The following is a 12087-nucleotide window of genomic DNA, read 5'->3' on the forward strand; positions in this document are numbered from 1 at the left end:
AAATATTTGATAAGAACTCATAAGTAAAGCCATCTGATCCTAGTGGGGTTTTTTGGTGAGAAGATAGAAAATTAGTAATTTAGGGGCGCCTGGGTGGTTCAGTGGGTTAAAGCCTCTGCTTTCGGCTCAGGTCATGATCCCAGGGTCCTGGGATCGAGCCCCGCATTGGGCTCTCTGCTTGGCAGTTAGCCTGCTTCCCCCCCCCCCCCGCCTGCCTTTCTGCCTGACTTGTGATCTCTGCCTGGCTTGTGATCTCTGTCTGTGAATAAATAAATAAAATCTTTTAAAAAAATAAAGAAAATTAGTAATTTAATTCTTAATAGTTAGAGGCAGCCATTAAGCACTAGTGCTCATTTACTAGATACCAGAATTGGTATCCGTTCTGATTGGGTCAATATCTGTTCTAATGGTTAGTACCCATGTCAAACCAAGTTTTAAATATTTTGACTATCACCCCTGTTTATAGAACATTGGAATTTTCTGTTTTTTCTTGAGTCAGGTTTGTTTAAGTTGCTTTATCTAGGAATTTTTTCATTTTATTTAAAACTTCTCTCATACTTTTGATCTCCTCATTGTATTTGTATTGAAGTGTCCCTTTTCATTTCTTACATTGGTGGTTTGTGTATTTTTTCTTGATCATTGTCACCAGAGGTTTCTCATCAGTTAATTTTATTTTACTAATCCATATATCTTTCTTCTACTTTGTTTTTGTTTTGTTTTGTATTCTTTTCCGATGTGCTGACTTCTTAAGATAGATGTTTGTTTTAATATCAGTCTTTCCTAATGTATACATTTGAAGACTGTGGGTTTCTTTAAACAATGCTTTGGTTTCATCAAGCAAGTTTTTATTACAGTATTATCATTATCATTCAGTTAAAAATAGTTTTGAAATTTTTGTTATATATTATATGTAATATTAGAGGAGTATCTTTTGTTATTTATTCTTAGATTATGTTGTTCTGTGATAATAAAAAATGCTCTCTATGATTGATATTGTTGAAACCTGCATATTTTCTCCAGGAAAGGATTTATTGTGTAAATATTCCACTGCTCTTAAAATGAATGTGTGGTCCTTTGTTGCTAAGGCAGTGTTCTTATATGTACCCAACAGGTCAATGTGATTAGTCTTATTCAAACCCCTATTCTTGTTTGTTTGCCTTTAATTTTTAGAAATCATAAGTTATTAAAAGAAGTATATTTAAATCATTGTGATTTTCATTGTTTAGTCTGTCAAATTTTGCTTTACGTAATTTGAGACTATGTTCTTAGGTGCAATAAAATTAACTGTTGTATCTTCTTGGTGAACTGAACATTTTATCATTTTGAAATGACTTATGGCCTTTTTGTAATTATGGTTTTTCCTCATAAAGTCTGCTTTGTTTGATATTACTAAAGTAAAATGATTTTCTTGTGATTATTTTCACAGCATGTCTTTTTCCAACCTTTTACTTTCAACACTTTTGTATATTTGTGTTTTGTGTTTTTATCAAAGGCATGCATTTGGATATTTTCAAATGTAGTCTGACAGCTTTGTATTTGACTGGAGAATTTAATACATTTACATTTAATGTAAATGCTAATATATTTGGTTTTAAATCTATCATGTTATTTTGTGTTTGTACTTGTCTTAACTCGTCTGTTTTTCTCTTTTCCCTTCTTTTGGATTATTTTTATCATTCATTTTTCCTCTATGAGTTTTGAAATTATACACTTTTTTCAGTTCTTTTAGTGGTTACCTGTAGGACAACATATATACTTATCAAAGTCTAAAGTTAATAAATATCTTTTCTCCTCTAATGACTTTTATATTACTGTGGAGCCTCTGGAGCCAGATCATCGGGGTTGGAATCCCAGCTCCATCACTTAATAATTTGGTGATCTTCAGTGGATTGGTTAACTTTTCTGTATCATAGTTATCCTTATCTGTAACTAGATATGACTAGATAAATGCATAACCTCAATACATAGTAATTTTTATTTATTATTATCTGAAATTATTTTAAAATTATTATGCTGTCTTAAAGTTTGATAACTTCAAATATACATGTAATACACTTGTTAAACATTATTTGGAAGCTTTTTTAAAAATTAAGCAACAATATCTTCTTATAGATACTTTAGCTGCCAACATCATATAGAAAAGAGAGTAAACTATGCCTTACCAGCAAAATTAAAGTTTGTAGCATATGGGGGGAAAAAAACCTTAGTTTGCTTTTAAGTGCGCTTCATAAATTTATATCACACATATCAATCCTTGTTTTAATGTTCATTATTTTTATTTTTATCTACCTCTGAATCTTTATCTTTATCCACACCTATGTCCATATGCATGGAAAGACATTTGCACTGGGGCTAATTGGGGAGCAGGAGGAGATGGGAGCAAGTATTTAGAATTAGTTTAATATCAGTCCCTGAACAATTGGAGAAAGAAAAGTGATTCACATTCTATGAGAATCTTGATGAGAGGTCAAGGTTTTAAAAATGGAATAGGTGGTCACTATAGTCATTTGCAGAGGGACCTTCCACCATAGCATTCCTTTGATTGCTGCTCTCTCTAAGAAGAGCCTCAGGCTTTTCCCCATAAAACGGTTGACATATAGTTTTGCCCTGTTCAGCATTTTCATTTGCTTTTTGCCTCCTGCATTGGTCTACTCTTGCATTTTCCAGCTCTTGAGTGCTGTCCCCTCTAGCTGTGCCTCTGGTATCTTCTGCCACTCCTTGACCCATGTGACCCTGTCAGACAGTGAAATCTCCTGGGCCTACCTCTCTTTGCTCTTGAACATACTTCTCCCATTGTCCTCTTCATTCTGCCTCCTTAGGCTGGCAACCTGCTGCTAACTCTTGGTCAGTTATATCTCTTTCTACTCTTACCAAAAAAAAGGAACTTTAACATATCACTCCCCAGGAACATTTAAAGCTATTTGTCACGTTTTAAAAGTACTCTCTTTCCCACACTTTCCATGTCAAATCTATGCCAGATATTCCATATGCCTTTGAAAATAATAAATCTGCATAGTCCCTTTTGGGGAATTCAGTAATGTAGTTTTCAATTTCTGGATTCAAGAATACTAATGGACCATGGAATCAATATTGTGTGGGTCTTAAGTAGTATTTTTTTTTTAAAGAAATTAAAGTGGGAAAAATGTTCTCTGAATTTTTTGTTTCATGATATTGTTAAAAAGAAAATTTCTCAGATTGATTGATCTTCAGCATATGTCAGAATTTGTTTACTTGCTGGCAAGAGGAACAACCAAGTAATAAAAGAGTATATCCATTCAGGGAGGATATGGATACAGAAAGATTACATATTTGGGAAATAGAATGTTTACCTAAGGAGCTAATGTTTAAAAACGAGTGAGAAAGTATAAACTATAAAGTTCATTTTGCAAGCTCATAGAAATAGAAACATCACATTCGTATCAGTCTGAGACAGAGTGATCTGAGAAGTTAATGCTATGACTCTATTTGTAGGTGATAATTAGAGTAACAGAGTTTTATCCATCAACAGTTGTGTCTGACAATGAATATGGAGGCATGAACTGGTGTGAGACAGAGATTAGAAGGAGAGCATCAGCTAACAAATTCTGATTTAAACAGAAGGCTAGAGTGGTTTTCTTATGCCATAAGCAAAGTAGTTTTCCCATTTCTTAGTTTGGAGACATTTTTCTCCTCTTTGGTAATAAATATGTATGTATTGGGTCATGATAAAAGATGCAGTTGCTGACATAAATTTTAGTCAAAAAATTGGGAAACACTGACTTGGATGGACTGGATCTCATCAGACCTAAGATTCTATCTTTTCAGAAGATAACAGTGAAATTTGTTTGACAATTTAAATATTGGTGTATTTGAATATTTATCTACTCATAATAAGTTTCAAGTTGAGTAACTGGCTAAAGCTCATGAAACTATAAGATAATAGCAATAGTGAATGTAGAGCTTAGCATATTCTAGATGCTTCACTTATATTAACTTCACAACTCTGTGAGCTGGGTACTATCCTCACCCCCATTTCACAGAAGAGGAAACTGAGGCACAGGATAGAGGAATTCTAGTCGGCAAGGAATCAGGATTAGATCAATCTGATTCCAAGTGTGAACTCCTCCAAGTCTGCACTCCTCAGCATGGTACTTTGTTGAGTCCTCAGACAGTGGTCCTGGCCTCTGGGTGGGATGGTGATGAAAATTAATACCTGACGTAGGGTGTTGGAGTTTCCAGGGACTTAAATGGATTAGCAATACAAGTTAACATCACTTGATTCACCCTACTCAGTCCTCTTCAGTTAATCTAGTATCTGACACAGAAACACTGGTAAGAACTAAGGATGCTGGTGGCAGCAAAATAGAAATCCTGGAACTAGGGATTTGACATAAAATTTTTAGATAATTCAGAGGACTAAACATTTCTATGCCACTGTACCTTTTAGAGTTAAGTTTATAACTTGGAAAAGTTTAACTTCTTAAGTCTGGGGGTAGAAATTGCATTATCCTATTTAACAAAATTATCTTTAGAGGAATATGGTAGAATATAGTAGAACCACATTATAAGCTCTTCCCTAGAATTTTGTTACAAACTAAACATCTTTTGAACAATTTCAGTGTCTTCTAGAAGCAGACACTGAAGAGGCTTTGAGGGGCAATCATTTTAATGAAACTCCTGGACAAAGGCTTTAAAAATAGTTGTGAAGAATGGCACAAAGACGCATAACTACAACTTAGCTTAAAAAGGTGTAACTACAGCCAGAGGTTTGATGGCTCAGATTTGTCTTGTGAATACATCTTAGGACCTCTAGCTTTATTCTTCCTCATCCTTGTGCTATTTTTAGCACCCAGAGTTCCCAGTAGGATGCTCTGGATCGCAAGCCCAGCTTTAGAGTGAGACTTGAATTATGTTTATTACTTGATCAGACTCAAAGAAATGCAACTTAGAGCTAGCAGGAGGAAGGGCAATAAAGAAGCAGTAGTGGGACCTTCCGTTTGGTCTATGAGACCTAATTTGGAGGGAATCAAACTGCTACAAAGGCTATTGCTCTAAGTGCAGCTAGACGTCCAAGGCATGGTATTCAGAGGCCACTGGAGATTTGGGCAAACAAGCATAATCAAATGCAAGAGGTCTGATCAAGCAAAGCACTGAAAATTGACTCCATGTGTCAAGTGAAAACAGAGTTGGGAAGAACTGGAAAAGTTCTTGGAGATAAGTCTGTTCAATGTATAATTCAATCCTAGACAGTCTGGGAACAAGAGATATGGAGCTGGTGATCCTTTCTGGAGATTTTTATAGCCCTGGCTAGAGCCAGACTGTATTTCATGGTCCCAAATAAGCAGACTGTGCATTCAAGATAAGCTCAGTCCTATATCCTGAAGGAAGAGTTAGGGTTCCTGGGAAAACTATCAAGTCGTAGTAAATGCAGAAGCTCAATGTTGTCAGTGCAGATGTTAGGAGTGCTCTAATTCAGAGATCATACAGATGCCTGGGGCTTTCCTCTGAGGTGCCCTGGATTCTGGGTCTTGTTGGCCAAGTGGCTAGTGGGAACCTGGTGCTGCAGATGAGACCCAAAATTACACCCTCTTTCTGGAAGCTGGGGAAGACAAAGGCAGCATAAAGGAGGCAGAGACTGATATCAAAGAGTGAAGAACCAGGAGCATTGCCATTCTTTGGAAACTCACTAAAAATGCAGAATCTCAGGTCTCACTCCAGACCCACTGAATCAGAGTATCTCCCAAGTAATGTATACATGTTTAACTCTGAGAAGCACTGGGTTAGGCCAGTGCTTCCAATCCACCCCATAGCTCTGATGATGATTCTCCAAGAAGCTACTGCATTGCAGCTTAAACAGTAGGCTCCACTGGAAAGCTTCTCTGGCTTCTCTTAGTACCACCCAAATGAAATTTCAGAACTGAAAAGAAACTAAGAGAATGTTTATCTGATGCTCTCATTCTACAGGTGAGGAAGCCAAGTCCCATATGAGTAAAGTGACTTGAATAATGCTACAACTTATTAGTGACAAAAATGAAAATGGGGACCAGAGTTCCCATTTGGGGGTTTCTTCATATGGATTTCTTTATAACGTGCATATAGCTTAGCTGCTTACTAACTAATTAATAAAGTGTTGATTGAGTGCTACTATATTCCAGGCATTTTGTTAGGTGATTAAGATACCAAGGTGAGGAAGTAATGAATCAAGTCCATCTAGCAAAGGAGGGACTCTTTTTTCACCCTGCTGGGGTATAAGAGATTCCCCAGTCAAGCCAGTTTAAATACAGTATTCCTCAATGTTTGTCAAAGACACATCACTTCTTTGCCTTTGAAAAACAAATCTTTGCAGAAGTGAGTAAGGGAGCATTGGAAATTTCAACATGGGTGTATTATCTCCTACAGAATCCAGTCCTGCGTATGCAAGGTGTTATAGGGTAACACTTATCCCTGAGAAGTTGGGACAGTTGGGAATAGAACTAAGAACATGGATTCAATGAAGATAGCCTGAGTGGTCAGATGGGAAGTTGGGTTGGGTCCAAAAGAATATGGAGAGTGAGGTCCCAAGCAAGGTAGGCTGAGGAGCCAGGAATGGTCATGAGGCTCACAACCACAGCAGTGATGTTCTGAGCACTTTACACTGACTCACTGCATCCTCACATGATCCATGGGATGGGGATTACCATATCTCCATTTTATAAATGAGGTAAGTAAAGGCATAGTGTTTCCATAATTTGCCCAAATCACACAGCCAGTAAGTGGTGGAAGCAAACCCAGGCACTCTGACTCCAAAGCCCAGGCTCACAACAAATATGCAAGTGAGTTTAGTGTTGGTTGTTTAACTACTGCCCTATTTTATCCAAGCCTGCTTGATTTCTGACTGTTACACCTTGAATTCAGTTGTGCCATGCTCAGTTAGAAAAGGTTTTAAAATTGTATTGCAAAAGCATTGACAAGTGTCAGCCTGAGGAGGAAGAAAGTCATTATCAGGGGTTAACTATAAAGTATATTATCTATTTAAATTTTTCCATTAACATGCTTTGGGGAACTTTATTAGCTCTTACAAGATGTAATGAAAATTTCAGAAATATCAAGATATTAATTAACATGAGGCAGGTGCTGCGAGCACTACTAAAAAAGTACAAGATGTCACTCCTGTCCACAGGGATTTTGTATGCTAGCCTGGGAGTCAAGGTTAACAAACACAAAGCAAGAGCAAACACCATAAGACAGACTAATCTCTCTGGGACTCATTTCATTTTCTTTTCAGAAATGTTTCATCAAAAATTTACTCTAGTTTGAAAAACTAAATTTAAAAGACTTTTAACGAATAAAAAGAACATTTCTCTGTCTAGCTGTCCACATCCCAGAATTCCAGCATTAGATACAATTACTTTTAACTCTCAACTGTCTCTGTTTGGTTGTGTTCACCTCCCCCCCGCCATATATCTAAATTACATGCTCACATGATAATTCTTTGAGTGATGAACCTCACCTCACACACTGCTGTGGAAGAAGAAGGCAAATATCAACCTGTTTTTTTCCCCCCTCACGTACATTCTTCCTTTCCACACATTCTCTTAAAGGAGTTCTATCATAATTCTTAAACCCATAGCTGGTATTCACAATTGTGTAAATATCACTCCCAGCTGAACCAAATAAGGTCCTATTTCCTTACTTCCTGACTTCTAAAGAAAAAAAACACCTGCTTTATTTTTGTTTGACTTCATGTTTCTCTGTATTCTAGAATATCTCATTTTCCCTAAACTTTCAAAAAGCTGTACAGTTCTTCTCCATATGGTCAAACTCATCAGTTTATTTCTCATTCTTTTATTGTATTCTTCAGAGACATGATCCAAACCAGACGGATTGCTCTCCTGAATCAGATAGCATCATAAGAGCCCATTCACCATCCTCCTGAGAATTCCTTTATCTCTTTCTGAGATGGATTCCCTGGGTCCCCTGTTTCTCTCTATCTTGACTTGCTCTCTCATGTTGAATAAACACATCTTCCAGCTTCCCAACAAAGAGTGTGTTGGAGGTTCTGATTATTCAAAGAACACACCATATAATATATTCCACAAAGTAGTTCAAGGAAGATTTTGGTAAAGAATAAGGAATGGCAGGATAAAGTAAATACAGATAACCATTAGAGAGAGCCAAGATGCTCAGGAACAGTTGCCAGGGTCATTGCTCAGTTGCACAGAACACACTTCATCTACAGATCATGAGCCACCAAAATATGATAAGATATCTTGGTCTCAAGAAAGCAGATGTCTCATCTGAAGAGGAGTCTTTCATACCTCTCTGTTCATATAGTCCATACCACATGTGGGGCCAGATTCAATGATAGAAAAGAAGAGAACAATAGAATCCAGATGCAATTCATCAATATGTATATTTTCTACAAAAAAAAAAAAATGCTGACAAGACGGCACAGCCTGCCATCTAGTGTGTTTCAGAACCAAGGACAGGGCTGCATTAGTCAGTAGGTAGTACATTTCATTCAGGTTTGGCCAAGGGCCAATACCATGACTACAGTCCCCTGAGATGCTAACAGGTTGCAACAGATTGACTGAGATTGACCCTGTACTTACACAGAATATAAAGAGACCTTGACTGTCTGACAAAAAGTCATCATTTTAAGGCTTACTTCATTGTTCTCTAGGCATACAATTCTAGTTTGAAAATTATTTTCCCTCAAAACATGGGAAACATTGCTCCATTGTCTCTAGCAATCCTGCATTGCTATTAAGTCTGGTCCTATTCTGATTCCTAGTTCTTTCTTTCGATTTTTTTTTCCCCCCCTCTGGAAGCTCTGGGGATTTTCCTTCTGTCCCCTGTGTTCTCAAATTCCATGATGATCCTTGGTTTAACTCTTTCATCCACACAGCCCCTTTCAATCTGGAAAGTATAGCCTTTAGTTCAAGAAGAATTTTTTTCTTTGATAATTTCTTCCCTTTGGTTATCTCTATACCTTCTAGAATTATTATTCAGATAGTGAATTTATTAGATTGAGTATTTTTCTCATCTTTTCTCCCCTGTTACCTATATTTTAAAATTAAGGTGTACTTTTGGGGAGATATATATTCAACTTTATATTTCAACTCTTTTGTTGATGGTTTTGTTGTTGTGATCATATTTTTTTAGTTTTTAAGAGCTCTTTGTTTTTTCTGTTCATTTTGACAGCACCGTGCTCTTGATTCACAGATGAAATATAGTCTTATTCTGTTTGAAGATCTCAATTATGGTTTCATTGAAGTTCTCTTCTGCTCTCTGTACCTGACTCTTCAAAATCCTTTCTTATATTAGTTTTGGCCTCTACCTTTCATTTCATGTCTGGTGACCCTTGGCTATTCATTCATGTTTGAAGGTGCTAAAAAGTGTATCAGGTCAGACTTATTGATTTGTAGACCTCATTGTAGGGTAACTGCAGGAGCCAGCGGTTTCATTGCAGGATTCTGAAATGTCAGTACCCATGGGTCTTTTCTCTTTGTCTGGTCAGTTTCCTCAGAAAGGATCCTTTTCAACCACTGTCTGGTTTCCTACATCTGGAGCAGGGCCTGTAGTGGGGTAGGGGATATTTCTTGTTTAGAATACAGACTTTCACTTAATTCCTATGTTTCCTTTTTTTTTTTTCCTTTAAGATATATTTATTTATTTTAGAGACTGCTCATGTGAGTGGGGGAAGGGACAAAGGGAGAGAATCCTGAAGCAGACTCCCTGCTGAGTGTGGAGCCTGATGCAGGGCTCCATCCCACAACCGTGAGATCATGACCTGAGCTGAAAGCAAGAATTGGATGCTTAACTGACTGAGCCACCCAGACACCTCCTCCAGTGTTTTCAGTTCAGCATCTCACCCCTGTTCCTAATGACCCTGAGAATAGATCTCTGATTTGGTCTCAGCAGAGAGGAAAATGGAAGAAGTTTGGCCACAGACAAGGCAAAGAAAGTGGGGAAATCTGGTTGCATGGGCTCATTGAAGGGATGAGAGGGAGGTTGTCTAAGATACCTGGCATCTCCAGTTCCCAAGCCTTTCCAGGGCACTCATCACACTTGGCAACCCCTCCAAAGGCAGTTAGGACATAGCCTTTCCTTTTCAGGGTCACCCAGTGCTCTTCCGAGTACCTTCTGTCCTTCAATGTGTTGCTAACATTTCTTGTCTGCTTTCACTCCTCTCTTCTTATCTGTCTTTGTAGATTTATGCCTTTTTAAAGACACACTTTACTCTTATTTTAGTTTGATTATCAAAGAAGCAGAGATAAATGCCTGCACTTAATTAGTCAGTTTTGACTGCCAGCTCTGGGCTTTAGCTTTCTTATATTTAAAATGAGAGATTTAGACCAGATCCTCTCTAAGGTTCTATGAATCTCAAATTCTGTGACTATGACCGTAAACAGGTGCTATTAATTATGGAATTGACTTTAAGGATTGTCAAGGTGGAAACAACAGGGAAATTACCAGAGCATGAGCCATTAGGATAAATTCTACATTAGAGGTGGGGACCAGAAAGTTGTATGTAGGTTGAAGAAATGGAAAGAGGAAGAAAGAAGCATAAGTGAGGCATGGAGCAGCTGTGACCACAGGTGGAAAAGGGGCATGTTGAGAAGTAACTAAAAACAAGGTTGGATATGCACTAAGTACATATTTCAAACTTATAGAGGGCCTTCAAAGGCTGAGATTTAAACTTAATTGTAGTAAAAAAAATGTGACTCTTTAAAAATGATGTTTAACATCAAATGATGTTTATTTTCACCTCAAACTTTGTATAATCCTCATTTGCATCATTCCTTTAAAAAAAAATAAATTAAATTAAAAAAAAATGAAAAAAGGGGCACCTGGCTGACTCAGTCCAAGCCCCACATTGGGCATGGACCTGGCTTAAAAAAATTATTTAAGGTGAATTGAAAAAAAAGCTGAAAAACAATCTGAGGGTTTTGAAGGGGCAGGGAACCAGGTGGTGGGTATTAGAGAGGGCACGGATTGCATGGAGCACCGGGTATGGTGCAAAAACAATGAATACTGTTATGCTGAAAATAAAAAATAAATAAAATAATTAAAAAAAATGATAAAAAGTTGTTTTCACTTTCAAAGGAAAACTTCTAAAAATTTAATGATGTTATTTTGAGGCAAATGTAGTTTTGACGTCACATTTTATGTCTTTTAATTTTTTATAGGTTTTATTGTTGTATGCCTATAACATGAAGCCCCGGAATAGTTCAGATGCTGTACCTAATAGCTCTTATTGCAGCGTCTCTATTGGCTCTTTCTGGGTTCCACTGAACAGGCAAGTAATGAATAATTTTCCACTACTCTGCTGATATTTTCTTTGGAACAGATTGTTTTAGTAATGTACAAGTTAAATCACAGGAGAAGTTTTAGAAGAGTTCTTTAGAAGAATCTTCCTTTTATTTAGAGGGGTATGATAATGCAGTGGTTAAGAGCATGAACTCTGAAGCTAGCCCGCTTTGGTTCAAATGCCATTAGTGCCCTTTACTAACTTTGTACAGGTTACTTAACCTCTCTGCGCCTCAGTCTCCCTATCAATGAAGTGGCTATAAGAATAATAGTACTTAGAATTGTTGGATAAACAGTTCCTGATATTGCATAAAGATTATAAAGAGTATGAGGATATTGTCTATGCTGTATTTTGCCTGTAATTTGGGGTGTATTTAACAAATAACACGTGGCTCTGTATTGGGTTGCAATTTAAGCACAGGCTCTATCACCTCCCTGTCCCACCTGTCCCCTGTGTCCGATCCTATTTTATATTGTTCCCCATGTCAACAGTCTCTGCCTCAGCTGGGTTGTCTTCCTTCCTTTCCATCGAACGGGGCATATTTCTAATTTTTTTTTGCTCATGCCTGGTTTCTCTCTTTTCCTACTTCACTTTACCAAGTTCCTAGTTCGTTTTTAAAATTTTTTCATTGTGTAGTTCATTTAGTTTTGATTTCCATTGTTCATTGCTCTTTGAACTCAGCCCCCATATCCTCAGTTGTAAAATGGAAATAATATCTACTCTGCCTGCCTCTCAGGGTTGTTGTTAAGATCAACCCGGACAATGTATGCACATACTCTGAAAGGCCAAAAGCACTGGGCAGATGTCAAGTCTCA

The 12087-nt window shown here is 37.3% G+C and overlaps 1 protein-coding gene across 2 annotated transcripts in view; it reads left to right on the forward strand.

Annotated features, from left to right (window-relative positions):
* The window catches only part of CFAP54 (cilia and flagella associated protein 54), a 317324-nt gene that overhangs the window by 270091 nt on the left and 35146 nt on the right, over window positions 1-12087 (forward strand). For both annotated transcript variants that reach the window (XM_032874281.1, XM_032874282.1), the window contains one exon: window positions 11151-11260. In XM_032874281.1, the coding sequence (XP_032730172.1) occupies window positions 11151-11260 (110 nt within the window). The remainder of the gene's footprint in view (window positions 1-11150; window positions 11261-12087) is intronic.

This window comes from Lontra canadensis, unplaced genomic scaffold (genome assembly GCF_010015895.1).
Source record: "Lontra canadensis isolate GAN:19392208 unplaced genomic scaffold, GSC_riverotter_1.0 scaffold52, whole genome shotgun sequence".
NCBI classification, from domain to species: Eukaryota; Metazoa; Chordata; class Mammalia; order Carnivora; family Mustelidae; genus Lontra; species Lontra canadensis.